The 18,229-nt window shown below is 40.0% G+C and overlaps 1 protein-coding gene across 2 annotated transcripts in view; it reads left to right on the top strand.

The window, feature by feature from the left end:
- The window catches only part of LOC124720022 (poly [ADP-ribose] polymerase tankyrase-1-like), a 69,418-nt gene that overhangs the window by 41,232 nt on the left and 9,957 nt on the right, over positions 1-18,229 (top strand). For both annotated transcript variants that reach the window (XM_047245271.1, XM_047245272.1), the window contains one exon: positions 10,950-11,523. In XM_047245271.1, coding sequence (XP_047101227.1) covers positions 10,950-11,523 — 574 coding nt within the window. The remainder of the gene's footprint in view (positions 1-10,949; positions 11,524-18,229) is intronic.

Genomic DNA, 18,229 nt, shown 5'->3' with positions numbered 1-18,229 from the left:
CATGTTTTATTGACGTGTCCCAGTTTTAATCAATCTCGTGTTGTCCTGTCTCTGCCATCTACTTTACAGGAAATTTTAGCTGATGACGCTCGAGCAGCTGCTTGTGTTCTTCATTTTATTACTTTGACGGACTTGTCCACGTCTAACTCTTTTAATTATTTTATCTGCATCTTTGTAGGGACTTTCTGGTTGCCCCGCCCCCCCCCCCCCCCTCCTCCCCCTGAGTTTTACCAGATTATACGTGCACTTACATTACATTTGTGACTGGGCGCTAATGACCTCAGTAGTTGAGTGCCCTAACACCCCCCCCCCCCCCCTCCCACCAAAAATAAAAAAAAAAGGAAGAAAGAACCCTACAGGCGCACTAACCTGTGTGTCCTCAGTGGCTCAGATGGATAGAGCGTCTGTCATGTAAGCAGGAGATCCCAGGTTTGAGTCCCGGTTGGGGCACACATTTTTAGCTGTCTCCGTTGGCTTATATCAACGCCTGTATGCAACTAGCGGTATTCATTGCATTGTAATTTCAGTTCAGTAGGTATTTTGACTGGGGTTAGTTGCAGAACACAGCAGGCAGCAACCTTTGTTGTGAAAGATGTTAAAAACTGATCCGCGATACATTTTCACTTTTCTGCTATTACCTCAGATGTGACATGCATATCTTAATGGAAGCATCTGCAGTTCTTCAGTTCAGAGAGATGGTGTGACACTTCATTCTTAGTCTGTCTTTTATTTGATCACAGCGGACACATCTGTCCACCCAGCTGTTGTCCAGTGACAGTGGATTGTCCTAAATTTCCAGCAGGTTTTGCTGAGCATTTTACCCCTTCAAATACAGAAATCAGATTAGCACAAGATACTCCACTTTATTGATGGGCTGTGCCATTCTGTTTTGTTTACACTAGCAGTGCACCACGGTGCCAATATAGAGAGATTTCAGGTGTACCAGGACTTGTAGGTGCTTAGCTGAAATAAAACAAAAAATGTGACCTTTTTATTAAGATGATTATTAAAGCTTTGACATATGTGTGATGGGAGGGTAATGTCTAATATTTTATTTCAATAATTTAAGCATTAACAGATGCTGGTTACCTTCATTTTTGAATCCTTATCCGGGCAGCAGAATAAATAATATTCCAGATACTAAAAGGTCTCATTATAGTTGACCCTTAGCTCCATTCACATAGCCAGTAAAAAATCGCTGTTGATGAATAAGTTTGTAAAACTGAAATAAAATCTTTGGTCCATAACCTGTTTGGACTGTGCATGCACTGAAAGTGATCAGTGCACTCGTATTTCTGATTTCACTAACTGGCAAAAGTAAAGAAACCACTGCTCCAGGTTTATACCATCTCTTGAATTACAGGCAAGGAGAACTGACAGTCACAGATGTTGACTTGAGCAGAAGTTCTCAAAATTGATTATAAATTATTAGAGGTCGCGTTAAGTAATAAAATGCACTGTATTAAACTTTAAAAGTTTAAACCTCTTGTAAATTGTACTTTCACATCACCCACTGTAGCTGTGTGCAATAAAGTAAAGTCGTGTGACATACTAGTTAACGAAACCTGTGTTCTGCTTACTGCTAGAACCTGCAAACCTGACACAGCCACTTTCAGCATGACAGCACTGGTGCGCCACTATCTGATTGGGTTAAACATTACAGCATTCATGATAATTTACAGAAACGTGTTGAAATGTGTTAGACAAAAATGCTGTAAACAATTTGTGCCCAAATTCAACATTGGTGATAGGAAGATAAAGCAAGGCAGCAAAAGTTGCACTAAGTGTACTAGATTGCCGCTAACCTTAATTAAATGCCAACAACTATCAGGCTACAGTTTTCTGGTTGTCTGTTTTCTGTGGTGTTCTGTTCCTGTATGGAGCAAGGGAAAATGTTGTTTGCATGTGAAATACAGGGCAAGAACTGTAGTTACAGAAAGATCCTAACCCGCAGGGACCAGAGGAAAAGTGTAACATCTTGTCAATGAAAGAGGTTCATCATGACCATTTCTCAAGTGAACTTTATAAAGAGAACTGCTTGCAAACACGTGGAGCTGAGTACTGCAAGAGGTCATTGCTCACAGCAGCAGGTAAAGCTGCATGTCTTCGATGGACCAAATTACGTAAACTGGCCAGTAAATGGCTGGAGGCAAGTAATGTGGTCACACAAGTAAAGACCGTCCATTTTAATAAATAAATCTGCGTCTTTGTAAGAACTTTCTTGTGGCCCCCCCCCCCCCTCTCCGCTTGAGTTTTACCAGATTATATGTGCACTTACATTTGTGACTGGGCACTAATGACCTCAATAGTTGAGCGCCCTAAAACCCCACAAAAAAAAAAAAAAAAAAATTCCTCAGTGGCTCAGATTTAATAAAGACATTTAACAAGATCGTTGCACAGTGAGATTCATTTGAGTTTCATGTGGTGTCCAGATCTGGCTGTTGCTGCACTGCAACATAAACAGAGCAGTGAGTGGGAATAGCAATGGTGCAACTCGTTTAGTTTTGTGTGAGTTGATCTGAGGCTAAAGAATAAAGTGTTTAGTTCTGAAATGGGGAAAGTGATAAGGAATTTGACTAAAAGACTGCCTGTGATCTCACTGCAGTAGCCCAGAAGCATACTGTGTTTTTGTACCATCAAAATGTTCCATGGGTGGCATAAAAGAATAATTGAAAGTGAGGATAGTACTAATGACCAAATAGTGTGTTTTAGACAAAAGGTGATAACAGAATTTCATAGAGTTCAAACCCCGATTGGGAGGAATCACGTGAAAGTGAGGACATTGATGAGATGTTGGAAGAACTTGCTGCGAACAGAGAAGGGAAATCGAACTCTGTTGGTGATTCATTGGACATTATCCAGTGGAATGAATTCACTAATGGGCAGCAGTCATTACCATCCACCGAAAAGGTGGGCTTCTGATATATGTATTTGCCATGTGGTATTAGTGCAGATAAGGTGCTTTAGCTATTTTTTTAGATGGGAAAGTGATAAACTTTTTAGTGACAGGCTAATAGATATGCTGAGCAAAAACTGCAGTAGCATGAAATGACCGAACATCGTCTGAGGAAATAACAAACTCTTTCAGACTGATGGTTTGAATTAGTCTAGTAAAGACACCACTTGTTAGGTGTTGGTCAGTGAACCCCATTTATAACATTCCATCTCCACGTAGGAGGGTGTCCTATAATTGTTTTGAATTGCAGATAGCAAACTTGCATTTCATAAATAATGGAATGATAGATGAGAGTAGCAGACTTCTAAGAGTTTTACCACTCCTAAACACATTGACAGACAGTTACCAAAGTCTTTCCCCCAGGCAAAAATATTGTTGTTTTCTGGGAGAGGATGACTTAGTATGGTATAAAACTCTACAAACTGTGCTTCACTGAAGGGTATACACAGTCAAAGAAAGTATATTCTGGACAAGATATCGGCAGAAGAAAGCAAGTTGTCATAGCCGATAATGTCTGCATTGAACTTGCAGTTAAATTGCTAAATGAAGGACTAACTTTGTTTGCTGACAACAATTACATGAGCTGTGAATTAGCAGTCGGGTGCGTTAAATTCAAATTGCACATCGGTGGAACTGTGTGGTACAACAAAAAATTATGCCATATTTTGAAATGTTGTACCTATTGAATAGAGGCAAAATGATAGCATGTGCAAATAACAGTATTGTGGTGCTAAAATAGAGGATGTTCATTAGGTTAGGACGTTATCAACAAAATCTGCAACTGTTATGACATAAAATTCAGATCCTACACATTGCGGTCATCCTCTGAAATGGAAGTCTTTTCTGATACTGGCATATAATAATGCAAAAACCGGCATCGACAGAATCGACTAGATGTGTCATATGCTACAATATGGGAGGGTATAGAGTGGTATTGAAAATGAGCACTACATTTGCTTTAAGGAGCAAGAATAGTAAATGTTCACATCATGTAACAGAATGCCACAAATACAAAAATAGAAATCAGAAAATTTCAGGAATATCTGTGGAAAATGCCGTTCCTGACAGTAGTACACATAAAACAAGGAATGTGCCCCACCATTTAGAGATTAGTAAGAATCAGGAGGGCAAGCCTATACACGGGATGTGTGTCCTATGTTACAAAAAGAGGCAAACTAACGAATGCCAAGAAGTGAAGAAGACTGTAGGGAAAAAACCTATGACCTATTGTTACAATTGTCCAAAATTGTTTTACACACGTTTTAACGAACACCATGAGACATGGTACGAGGGTAGTTTGAAAAGTTCTCAGAACAGAATAGTAAAAAAATACTTACATCACTGAAACTTTATTTTTCAATGTAGTTTCCGTGTAGAACAATGCACTTGGTCCAACGATGTCTCAGTGCCTCGATCCCATCTCGAAAATGAGTTTCCTCCTGGCCTGCAAAATAGTTGACAACTCTGGGCATCAGTTCTTCATTTGAAGTGAATCTTTGTCCACCAAGAAAAGTTTTCAGTTTTGGGAAGAGATGGAAGTCTGATGTAGCCGTATCAGGTGAACATGGTGGGTGTGGCAACAATTCATACCTTAGTTCATGTAATTTTGCCACGGCGACGGCACGTGTGCGGGCATGCATTGTCTTGATGGAAGATGACTTTCTTCCTTGCTAAACCTGTCCCTTTTTTCGCTTATCTTGTGTTGCAATTTGTCGAGGTTAGCATAGTTTTCTCCAGTAATTGTTTGCCCAGTGGGGAGATAATCTACTAACAGAATCCCCTCAGCATCCCAGAACACTGATGCCATGACCTTTCCTGCCGAAGGAACTGTCTTTGCTTTCTTTGGCGGTGGAGGATCAGTGTTTCCATTGTTTTGTCTGTGAGGTATAGTGGTGCACCTAAGTTTCATCTGCGGAAACAAACCGGCGCAAAAAATCTTGTTCGTTTTTCTTAAATGGGCCAAACATTGTTCCGATATGTCCATTCTCATGTGTTTTTTGATCCAGCGTCAAGAGCTGTGGCACCCATCTTGCAAATAATTTTTTTCATTTCTAATTCTTCATTTAAAATGTGATATACCCTTTTAGATGACATTTGGCAAGCGTGAGCAATTTCACGCACACCCTTTTAGATGACATTTGGCAAGCGTGAGCAATTTCACGCACTTTCAATTGGCGATCCTCCATTAGCATTTGCAATGATTTTTGGCTGACCACTGCGTGTATCATCTAAGCTCTCCTGACCAAATTTAAATTCATTTGTCCACTTGGCAACAGTTGAATATAAGGTGCAGAGTCCCCCAGTGTATTCTGGAAATTGGCATGAATGTCCTTTGCTTTCATACCTATCTTTCCAATTAATATCACATGAACAACTTGTTGCACTAACGCTGACCTCTCATTGTGATTCCGAAAACTTTCCAAACCACCCTCAGTCAATGTAATATATTACCCTAAATATAAATGGAAAAAATGGATTGTGTGTATATTGTTCGTTGTTTATCCTACAATTATATTTCAATGCTTATTCCATTAAATTCCTTCGAAAATTCCAGCTGCAAGTCGTATTAATTTGAACAACGAGGATCACCCCTATGTGGGTGACAGGCCTCTCACAGAAGCTTATGCATTATCCAGTTGTGAGTGATGCGGCAACAAATGTGTTAACCTGCAGTGTGCAGAGGGTGTAGTTCAGGCCTGAATTGATTTGTAATGATTTCAGGGTGTTTCTTGTACAGTCACTTGGGCCCACTCGTACGGGTTGCACTGAATGTAAACAAAGATGTCGTTTTCAGCATTCCTAGTCAGTGTTGTGCTGCCCCTTAGACATTCTGATCTTCCAAGACTTCAGCATAAATGTCCACAGGAGTGCAAGCATACAGTCCTTTTTTGACAAAAATTCAGGCACATCATCACACTTCTGCTAGCCCACTAAATCACCCAATCTTTACCTCGTAGAAAAGGTGTGGGACTATTTGAAGCACCAGGTGAAATACAGTCATGGGATGTAATAATAAATAAGTTAATTTATGAACATTGAAATACAGGTTTCATTTTTGGGACAAAGACGTTATGTAAGTGCTTCAATTTTTATTTGCAGATACGTGTTTGTACCAAAGAGATTCGACTGAAAAGTGACTAAATATTTTGGTCAGTTCTGGTTTCTTCCACAGTAATCAGTGTATTAAAAGCATATCAGAATGCTAAATAGTGTTTAAGCAAATTAAGTTGTATCATTGTTCAGTTGTTAACATGGTGCAGTGTCAATAGATTATTTCTGAGGGTCAGCTGTAACAGAAGGAGCAGATTAAACGCAACACTTTGTGGCTCAAGTGATTATTTTATAAAATATGTAGGCTTTGATATTCCTTACTTACAGATATTAATGGACGGTCAGAATAAGAGTGTAAAATGCATGGGTATTTATAAGTTGGGGCAAGTGCCCAAAATTCATAAATGCCCAGGCATTTATGCATTTTAAAGTTCAATAAGCAGCACTTATAAATAAGATTTAAGCTGTTATTTTGTATTTGAAATAGTTTTGCAACACTGCCTCTTCAGTGATTGGCTAACCAAGTTGAAAAAGCTGTTTGAGAGTTAGAGGAGAGTTATTAGGGAAAATAAATTGGGACTGTAAATGTGACTTTTTATATCTTTGAGGTCAATTCTTGGGGTAGTACATGGTAGAAAGACGACACTAAAGTTTAAAAGTAATGTTTGAAATAAAGTATAATTTATATGAAGTAGCTACATAATATTTTTACTGATACTATGCTACTGCAAAAAGTTGTTCTCCATGACTGTAGCTACCTCAAGCACTTTTTCGAAATTCTGAGGGCACTTGAAACGCTTTCGATGTGTTTTCCATTATGTTGGAATGCGACTGTTTGTATTTCTTAAAACAATATTTACAAGATACTTCTTTCCGCTTTTAATTGAAAAAGCTCCAACGCGGTTCTTCTGTCTTAACCATCTTGCAACTGTCAGATAGCGCATTGTCTGTAGCACTGTAAATTGCACAGAAGAAATTTTGTTGCTTGTCACTCAACCACATAGATTTGAATGACTGTCAGGTGGTCATGCCAGTGTTGCCAATTACAATTAAGTAACCCACAGAACTGCATTCATTACCTGAAATTACGAGCAGTTACCACCAACTCAAAATTTCATCTACTACCTTTTTCCAATAATAGCAATAGCACTAATATTTACTTGCAATAACTGGAATTAGAGTAAAAACAGTTTATCGATAATGATTTTAGTTAGGGATGTGTCACATACTGATTGGAGCCCACAATTCCAAGAACTGCGCACTCTCTAGGAATCGACTAGTATTGGAATTGAACAATTCCAGCGAGTTGGGCATAAATTCTTTGTTATTCTTTTTTATGTTGGTGTTCCCATTTTATCTTCACAGCAAAGTCGCACAAAAATGGAGAAAGAAAGGAGCAGAATAGAAAACTATGGTCTCGGATGTTGATTCATCTTACAATAAAGCATTCTTTGTTCTTTCACTGAAAACAGTTTACACTTAAGAATATATTTATTATCAAGAAACAGTTGCCAGCTGTTGAATACAGGTTGTATGCACCTTGGGAAAACCGGGAAATCTGAGAAAAGCCTGGGAATTTTTTCCTCGGGGAAAAAACAGAATAATTTTTTTAAATTCTGGGAATTTCTCGTTTGTTTTCAGTTAAATTTTTGTAATTTTGACTGATAAGAAATGATACTCTTAACATAGAATTTTATGTTACCCCCACTACTTCAGAATAGTACCAGCAGTAAAACATAAACAAGAGCATAATACCAAAAGTAAACTTCAGTTGCAAAGAAAATACGCCACTCGCAACAGCAAAACACAGTGCACACACAAGCTTCTGCCGACAGCAAAATGTATCGAAGACTTCGCAATACTTCGTAACAACAAACTGCTTTCGATGAGCGTGACATCACAACTGTTTAAATTTCTAACAGGTTGCGGGAAAATATTGTGAATGGTGGTTTGAGAAGTGTTGATTTGAAAATAAATTTCCATTTATGCAAGATGAAATACATTACGTGTGAGAAAGTGTGATGAGTTTCTGAAATTGCAGAATGTTTGATCATCATTCAAAACTTAACACTTAGAGGATCAGTCAAGCAGAAAAATTTCAAACTGAGAAGACCAGTCATTTATGCCATTACTTAAAAGTTTACTGGCACATTTGTGTTTGATGTATCTTAAAGGGTAACAAATGCTTAAAAAAGACAGTTTCATAGTTAGCTTTCCATATTTATTTTAGTTCTTTCATAGATTACAAATTACGGAATAACGATGACAAGAAGTATAATTATTCTTTTTGTGGGTGCAAAGTGAATTCTTGGGCAGTTTCACCCGTAATTGGCCTTTATGTGGAAAACTCAAAGTGCTCGACGGAACATATATTCAGCCAGGTAACCCACAAAATTTTCGGCACACAGTAATGAAATTCTGCTTATCAGGAGCACTCTGCTGCTGCAATTCAAGCTGTGCTCCTAGTAACCTCCCTACGCATGCCCTTGGAAAAAAAGCAAAAAACTAAATGTTGCCGCTCATTAAATATCTTTCCAAAAAGTAATTTTTCTCCCCCTCTGCATTTTGTTTCCCGAAGTGTGGGAAATTCTATGGCAGTGTATAAAACCCTTCACCATTCAAGGGATTGATAAGTTTGACAGCTCTGATGGAGAGTATATTGCCACTTAATTTGGAAAAAAGTACTTTCAGCAGAGGAATAGTGTACTTTCATCTGGGAAAAAGTGTATTTATAACTGGGATATCCGGGATTTTTTATTTTCTTCTTCTTCTTCTTCTTCTTCTTCTTCCTCCCCTGTCCACATATAAATCCTGATTCAGTAATTTTGTTTCCAATAATATTCAGAGATTTGAATCAGGTAGAGAGTGAGGGGGGGGGGGCGCACTGGTAAAAATAAGGAGGATATTATAAATAATATAAATGATAAACAACTGTTAGCAATATGTGCCCTTCCTTGGCACAAGCAAGTTGGAATGCTAGTAAAAAACAGGCATCTCTTTTTTCTTTCCATTCTTAGTTACAAACAACGCAAGTGTGAACACTTACTAACTATTAATAAAATCGGGAATATCGTCCTGTTCCCCTATTTTAATTGGTAAATTATATATTATAGCAGTAATATATTCTAGCAGTAAAAACTTTAAAAATACACTTTATTTATAAATGACCAGAGTTGGGGCATTCAAGACTGCTTCAGGCAAATGCCTATTTATAAATAATGTCCTGCCTGCTGGGTATGACCGCGCTCCACAAAGTCTGGATAATATGGGAAGAATTTTAACTAAAGGAAAAATTATTGAATATGCATATGGTATGGAGTTTGAAGAATTTACCATTGAAAGATTGTTAACTTGCCATCACACGCATGCACGCAGAGGGAATGCCTTGGACAACTCGGTGCCCTTCCACGAGTTATCTTCAGATTTCAACTTTCGCAGCAAGTGCAGAGTATTAAGTGCCAAGCAATCACAAATGCAGTGGAGCACGAGACATCAACAGAAGTAATTCATCACTCAGTGTGATTCTCTCGGTGCACAACAAGCATTAACATCCAGCAGAGGAAAAAAAAAAAAACATAACAGAGAAGACTCTGTGTCTTGCAACAATATTACCCATTCTACTGGATACCGAAATGTGTAGGCATATGGGGAAATGAGTGAGTGGGTACCAGAGCTGAGGAGGCTTACAAGGAAACCAGTGTGACACAGAGCCTTGTAAGTCCTGTCCAGGATCTTGTCTCACAGTGGAGTCAAAAAAACAGTGGAAGTAGTTGTGCAGCAGTGGCTGGCAGTGAGACATTGTCGAGGCAATGGACTGTCTCTCTTGCCAGTCGCTGGTGGCAGTTGCCTTTAATTGTCTTAGATTTCTACATCGCATATAAACAAATTACTTCATATGCCAGTGGGAGGATTGCACGTGCAGCAGACTGTGGTCCTTACGGCTTACAAGTCACCTCGTGCCATGTTTTCAATTGTGTTTCATATTCTGACAAGATGGTAGAACTGAACTGGGAACCTGCCATCTGTTTTAGTCGATGAGACAAGTGTAACAAAACATACAAAATGGGAATGTGTGGTATCTTGCAGATTATATTGATGAAATCAGCTTGGGTTATCGGCTGTGTCGTCGTGTTACAACTTTCCGATGGAGTTCCTATTCTCGTCTTGAGGTAATGATTATGAGTAAGAAACTTACTGAAACTTCGCAACACGTTGTGACATCAACTTGGCTGATAACCTGTGATTTCATCAAAGCATGTGAAATATTGTGAGCTGTCTGGACTAAGTTCACGGACTGAACGTTTTAGTGTCAGTATGACTTGACTCGTCTTGTCTTACCACACTGATCATCCAACAACTCTTTGTAAATTATTTCTTCATTAACCTCATTCCCTATTACAAGCAGTTTTTGAGAGCTTTCATACACACCTTTGCAAGTGTGTGCATGTATGGACTTTCATGAAAATATTTTGATATTCTAGTATGGAATTTTTAATCTTTTATACATTTTAACCACTTGTATAGCATAAAATTTGTCATTGTTGCCCCAAAGGTGACTTCTGGTGCCCTTACCTGAAGCAGTAAAGTCTTTTATTGTAAAGTGTTAGTTTTTTCCTGGAAGACTCGTCTTATCCAGAAGCAGCAGTTCTGGTCGTGATATGAAGAATAATTGTGTAAACTAGTTCATACAAGCGATGCAACAGTGAATTGAATGAATCTGTACAGTGAGTGAATAATGCGTCACCATGTCATTTCATAGTTAAAGGAGTAAATATGCAAAGGCAAGTATCTATGACCAACACACAAACTACAGTCCTGCTAAACAAGGATGACTGCTGGGAAGTAAAATAAGTATGTAATAGATAGGTTGAGAGGTAAAGAATGCACTTATTTACTGTTTGGTAACATTTTCAAATAAAGTTTCTTTGTGTGTGTGTTTCAGGAGAGGTCGTAATGGCTGTAACAAGCACACAGGACCACAGTATCGCAACTGACCTGCGCACGCTGCTGGAATCGGGTGAGGGTGCGGACGTGAAGCTGGTGGTCGGTGACTCTGAGCTGCTGGCCCACAGTCCCATACTGACAGCGAGGAGTCCAGTTTTTGCTGCCATGTTGCGAAATAACATGAAAGAAGCCCGCAGCCGCCAAATTGAGATAACAGACTTGCAAGAAGATGTGCTAAAACAGCTGCTGTGTTTCATGTACACCGATACAGCTCCGCAGCTAGCGAGCATGCTGGGTGAAATGATAGCTGCCGCCGATAAATACGATCTGCCGTTGCTAAAAGAAAAGTGCGAGGAACAGATAGCGCAGGGCCTGAGTGTCGAGAATGCTGCAGCCGCCGCACTCCTCGCTGTGCTGCACTCCTGTCCGAGGCTCGAGAGTGCAGTCGTGGCCTTCATAGCGACCCACCCCGAGGTGATGACCTCTGCCGGCTGGATAAATGTCTTGCTGGGCAATGCGGAGGCTGCAGCTCAAATATGCAGTCTGGTGGCGGCAGCGGCGCCAAGAACCAGGTATGTGCAGCAGTTTGTTTGCAAGTTAATCACGTCATTGAACACTGTGTTGTCCTCTCAAGCTGGCATCACCCTGGAACTATTGTCGTAGGAACTCTGCACGGTAGGAAGGGGCTACCATTCCACCTGCTGGAGTCCTGCAAGATTTCCGTGAATAGGTTCCACACCGTGTCCTCAATGGTCAGATGTTATCAGTTAGATTTAAAATTGCGACTGAGTGAGAGGGCACTGCTTTTAAGACCTTTATCTGGTCATTTACATTAACAACTCGAACATGTTAGGATACATTATTTAGAATAGTTTCGGTTGATTTTTTGCCCAAGCAGCCCTATTAGTATGTGCTCTCTGACTATTATCACAACACTAAATGATTGCCTTATTTTTCAAAAGTGGCATTTTGTTTAATAAATTATTCTTGAAGTTGTCTTGTTTTTCAAAATGTAGGAATGAGCCCTACTGCATAGTGAACTGGACAATATGATGGTTGTTAAACAAAGATGGTGACTAATTTTCAAACATATTGAAGAGGTTATTACACTGCCACCAGGTACCATCCCTGTCTAATCTCAGCTGTTCTTTGGCAGTAGTGTCTTGAATGTGGTTATAACTTGAACCCCCCCTCTAAAGTTTTAAAATGGCAGAAAGTTGACATCTTTATATAATCAAGTTTTGCCTTCTACTGAAGAAGCCTGTTTCAGAAACAAAAGATCTTCACAGGGCTTATGGCGAATCTACAATGTCTGGTGTTGCTTGTGACAAGAAAATATGCTCACTGGATTCTTGGACAAGCTCGTGCTCAAAAGTAGATTGGAGTTGACATTTGCAACTAACGTAAACAATGTGTCCAGGATAAAGGGACGAATGATGGAAACAATGAATTTTGGGTATATAACGACATTATGACTGAACAACACAGTACAGAAGTTCAAACGGGATGCTCTCATCTGAAAAAGCACACACCCAGAAATTGGCCAGTAAGGCCTAAGTGTGACTAAATTTTTCAATACCACAGCATGGTGTACGTTCCAAGATTGAGCAGTAAAACACAGAGTACAAGAATGTCCCTCAACAGCTGACGAAAGATTGTGTCCTAAAGAAAACAAGGGAACTCCATCATGAAAAGTGGAACTGTCACTATGACAATGTGTGGCTTCATGTTAAAGAAGCTGTTACTTTTTTCAGCAGAATTTCCACACGAGGATAACGTTTAATTATGTACCAGGTTTATATTCCTGGTTAAAAAGGTCGGTCAGTGTGACGATAGTCTGTAACTACACTAGATACCATTTCACGAGTGTTTGCAGCGTTTTCTGAACAATGGACTGTGGAACATTCACCTGTCGTGACACAGCTCGTGTGCTACTTGAAGTTTGCACATTGTGTCCATCATTCTCAACCATAGCAACAATAACTTCAACAATTTGTGTTGCAATTGGCCGTCTGCCTCTCCCAGGATCAATTCCCCAATAACCGTGTCATATAAACTTCCAAGTGGTGGTCTTAAATTTGGGTGAGGATCTCTCCATATTCCTGTAATGCATTGATACTCACTAAGAGCAACAACGCTGTTTCTGTTGTTTTGATATAACAGCGTTGTGAGTAAAGCCAAGCCCTGCCCACCTTGTCTAGTCCTATGTTGACTGCCTGAAACTGTAATTCACACTGATGCTTGTTTGAATTGCCTTACCAGTGCCAGCAACTAACAGCAAGTCGTACCACTAAGACTACAAGAAACGCAAGTCGTGCAGCGCACAGTCTGAACATCATTCCTATAAAGTTGGGAACCCTTGTATCAGTTTTCCGTCTACACTGGCTCAGGTAGCAAAAGTCCCATTATAACCATCCTGCACATTTTTTTTCACTACGAAAATGGTGTATTGAAGGCTTTAGGGGTGATTTTGGAGCGATTATCAAGAAATTAAGGAACTGATTTGTGGAAGTCTTCCAAAAGTGGATGAGAAGATGGAACAAGTGCATCACTCTTAATGAAAACTTGAAGGGAAATAAAAATTTTTCAGTATCAATTTGTCTTTGTTGAATGACCTTTGTATGTTGCTTCTTTGGTAAAAATTTTGAAGGTACGAGAGATAAAGCTGTGAAAGTAAAGTCATGTTTCAGCATACAGAAATGGCCGAGACAGGGAGGTGGAGTAGATGCAATATGTAGGGTGGAGGGAGAGTATAATATTACCTTGTCAGTGAGTTACATCTTACTTTGTTACTTCTGTGCCTACATTTGTAGGAAATTAAACACATTCTTTTGCTTCACTGTTGTTGAACTTGTACCCTAATGCTGCAGTCATCAGCTGGACAGTACTTACGTGTGGATCATTCCACGCCAAGTGGTCTGGGGTATCTTACATGACTGTCATGAATTTTGATAAAATTTCATGTCTACATTTGTGCATTTTTCCCAGTAAACACTGCCTAAGTTTCACAATCACCAATACAATATTTCAGGAGATTGTCGTTTTTTTGACCCCATAGTGCAGTTCTCAACAGTGCACCATGAGTTTTTGGTAACTTTGAAATCCGGAAAAATTTTATTGAAAGAAAACAAAACTGTCTAGTGCAACTTTTTGTGCTCTTCAGTAAAATAATGAAATATTTCATGAGCAATTTTCATATCGATGATTTGTAGCAAAGTCATCTGAAAAATAGATGCTTGAAAAATGGAAGTTTAGCTTTTTATGTCTTCAGAAGGAATTGTAGGAAAAACTTAAGACTTTGCTTGTAGTATCTGCCAATACAAAGTCATAGTAGTATTGCTTCCCAATAGTTTACAGATTGTGGGCAAAGTTGATCTCCCCCCACACCCACCTTTTTTTTTCTGTTTCAATGATTTCTTCATAAATGTGGCAAAATCAGAAGATTGGCTAAAATTATTAATCAGTCATTTGAGGAAGGATATTTCCCGGAGGTGTTAAAATATGCTGAATTAAGACCATTGTTCAAGAAAGGCTCACCAGATGACATGGGGAATTACCACCCTTTTCTCCTGCTGCCAGTTTCTGCTAAGGTGATAGGATTGTTGTGAAACATCTTGAAAACTTTCTTATAGAAAATATAGTTAAAATACTTTTGGATGTCAAAAGGGAAAAAAATACAATAAATTCCATCAGGGAATTCAATGAAAAGATAAGCTCTGCTATAGATAAGCGTAAAAAGGTCACGGGTATCTTTTGTGATTTGGCCAAAGCTTTTGACTTGGTCAATCGCTTACTACTTCTACCCAAGTTAGAGATATATGTGATTGTGGACAGGGCATTGCAGTGGTTCAAATCTCAATTGTCAAAACAGAGTTATTCTAAATTCAAATGGAAAAATCATTCTGGGACTGGAAAAGGATCTGTACAGGGGTCCCACAGGGCTCAATTTTAGGGCCTTATCTTTTCTGCTGTGCATAAATTATTTACCTTTAAACATTGATGTTCACTCCGTTTTATTCGCAGATGACACCTCAGTTTTAATTGAAAATGACAATTTAGAATAATTTCAAGGTAGTGTGGAAAAAATAAAGGGAAACCTAGAATTATGGTTTCAGCATAATGGATTAAAACTCAATGTCACAAAAACACACTTAGTGCAGTTCAGTGCTAGAACAGCAGCATCTTGCATAAAAATAGTGCACAGCAATCAGGAAATGACTGAAGCAAGTTATGTAAAATTTCTAGGTCTACTTAGCAAGCAAACAAACTAAACAGCCTAGCTTATGCAATGACTGTCTTATCTGGTTCCACTCTTATGGACACCCAAAAGATGGTTTACCACAACTACTTTCAGACTATTGATACAGGATAATTTTCTGGGGAAACTCGATGAACAGCCCGAGATTACTTACTCTTCAAAAGAGAATCGTAAGAAACGTGTTTAGTCCAAAAAAGAACATCATGTTGCCCATTATTTAAAAAAATTAAACACACTAACCATTCCTTTTCTGTACATCTATAAAAATTTTTATTTTCATGTATAAAAATCAAAACTCGCTTGATAATTTTCATTTCAACCACAATTACAGGACTCACCTCACACACAAAGTGTTTCAAACTTCCCCCTCACAATTTAAAACTTCACACTAAACACCATTGTACATGAGATTAAAAATTTACAATAAATTAAATAACACAAATCTGTTAAATATGGAGTTTGGCCCACTAAAAAGATTGTTAATACACTAGTGGAAAAATGTTATTCAGTTGAAGAATTCATGCAGGACAGTTTGGCATTTTGAAAAGAAAAACAATAAAGATTATGTATTGTATAAATTGTATTGCAAGCTTCAAAATGACCGTAAGTGTTATATAGGTTCTTGTTAATTGTTCATGTCTAAAAATTCAGAAATGCCCGCTAAAATATGTTGTTATAACTTTTTTAAGTAATTTGATGTGTCTCCAGTACAAAAATCTTTGATTTGTAACTGTATGTTATGAGATAAATAAACTACACACACACACACACACACACACACACACACTAAAAATGGACATCTTTAGCCCCCTCCTTTCTGGAGTCACACATTCCCTTAATGAATATGTGCTTGGCCACCACACCATGGGGCCACAGCCTTTGCACCACTACTTTGCTTTCTGTATTGCAAGTATGTTCCCCCATCCACCACCACCACCACCACCACTGGATGGCCTTCTGGCCTTCTTGGAGCTCTAATTGTGCATGGATCTGGTTTTGTGTTTTGGACACTCATTTTCTTAACCTTTTGGTCAGCACTGTACATATTCCACTTTTTGTGCCTTACTCTTTGCATCATTCTTTTGTGCAACAGCACTATCCCATAACCCAGCAGTGTAGCCACTCCGAACTTGGGAGGGGGTGTTCATAAAGTACCTGCACATTGGTAGCCTCTGACCCCACAGGGGTCTCATGTTTGTACCTGATCTGGAAACCACCCCCACCACCTCCATGCAAGCCAAAGAGTATGTGCCCATCATGGCTGGCACAGGGATGCTGGGCAATGGTTTACTGGCTAGGTAACTATTGCTTTGGCCAGGTGTTGCCCAAGGGGAAAGTCTGTTCAGATTGGGTGGTACCATGGTGGAAGATACACACATGAAGCGAATTAAACCACCTACTGCCGGTGGCTGCATGGCCCCATCAGTCTCTTCTGGAGCAAAGACATGTTACATTGTGGAGAGGCATGACCCCAAAATGTTCTCTTGCCTGGTTACACCATAGGAGGAACATACGGCTCAGTGTTGAGGTGAGAAATACTTCCCGCCTCCCATACTGGGTTTGTTGTGGGATAGATGAGGATTCCTTTTTGACTGCAAAGCCACTGTCCTTCATGAAACACTTAAACAGTTTTGGGGACGGTGCAGCGATTTCAGACATGAAAAGTGGCACTGTTCTCTCATGGTTTGCTGCTCCCCTGTGACAAGCTGGCTGATATTCCTGTCACTAACCTCTCCACCTCCCCCCTCCCCCCCCCCCCCCCCCAAAAGTCTGAATATGGTGCAGGGTATCATTTTCTACAGAGATCTCTTATTACAGACATATGATAAGTTGTGTGCTAATTTGGAGCAGTGGGGTGTGCATTTTGCCCATCGTGTCCAGTGGGGATGAATAGACTCCAGAGTGGATATTGCATCCTTCATTTTGGCCTCTGAAGGTGGCTGTTTGCCTGAGATGGTCAAGGTGATTGTGTGTGGCTGTGATGTCAAGCTGTATATTCCTCCTCGCATGCATTCCTACAAATGCACGAGATTTGGACACATCTTCACATTGCAACACCAGCCGTAGCGATTGTGGCTGTCAGTTGAACAGCAATGCTCCTTGTGCCCCTCGTACCTTCTGTGCTGAGCACCATTCCCCTGATCACCTGATTGCACTGTTTTCAAATGAGAAAAGAAAACCTGGGAATAAAAGACCTTAACCACCTCACATATTAAGAGCCAAAGACATAAGATACACTAACGCTATGATAACATCATCCTGTTTAGTGACTGTGCCATTGCTCTCCATATCTTCTATGTCTGGCCTTTGGTTTGCCTGACTACACCCAGTCCTGGTGGCTGGGGGTCCTCCTTCCACTGCTTCCCCTCCCCAACCACCCGCCAGAGAAGCATCTTTCTGCTCCAGCACCTCTCTCCAGGATGGGGTCCTTCAGGACAGTCCCATCCTAGGACTTTGCTGATATGAAAGTGAATGTAGCCAGTGGCTGAAGGAGCCAAAGGTTCCGGTCGTAGGACTTTGCATTTTTCCTGTCCCAGAAACTGGGGCAGACAAGCACCCCACAGAAGTCTAAATTGTCAAAGGACAAGTCTAAATTGTCAAAGGACAAGTAGTAGTCTCCCAAAAGAGGAAGATTTTGGTGGACCCCGTGCCACTAGCCTCAAAAAGTTCCACCTCTGTATGCAAGACAGCATTCCTGGTGGCCTCTACTATCCAAGACCCCCCCCCCCCCCCACACCTCACCCATTCATGTCCCTCGATTGGGAAGAAGTGTGTATTGTCGGAGTGTCTTCGCAACCAGTGGTAGCAGGCAGTACTGAGGCAGGATCTGCCTCCTCGGTCCCTTCCCACTGATAGCTGTATCCTCCAGTGGAACTCTAGCGGTTTTTCTGCCACTTGGCTGAGCTTACAATGTTTTTTTGTGCATTTCCCTGTTTTTAGCTTCTCTCCAGAAGACTTGTTTTCCAGCAAAGTGGACCCCTACCCTCCTCGGCTGTTTCAAGAATCACACTGAAAGAATG

This window comes from Schistocerca piceifrons, chromosome 11, assembly GCF_021461385.2.
Source record: "Schistocerca piceifrons isolate TAMUIC-IGC-003096 chromosome 11, iqSchPice1.1, whole genome shotgun sequence".
NCBI classification, from domain to species: domain Eukaryota; kingdom Metazoa; phylum Arthropoda; class Insecta; order Orthoptera; family Acrididae; genus Schistocerca; species Schistocerca piceifrons.
The sequence above is the reverse complement of the archived record's forward strand: the minus strand, read 5'-3'. Positions and strand labels throughout refer to the sequence as shown.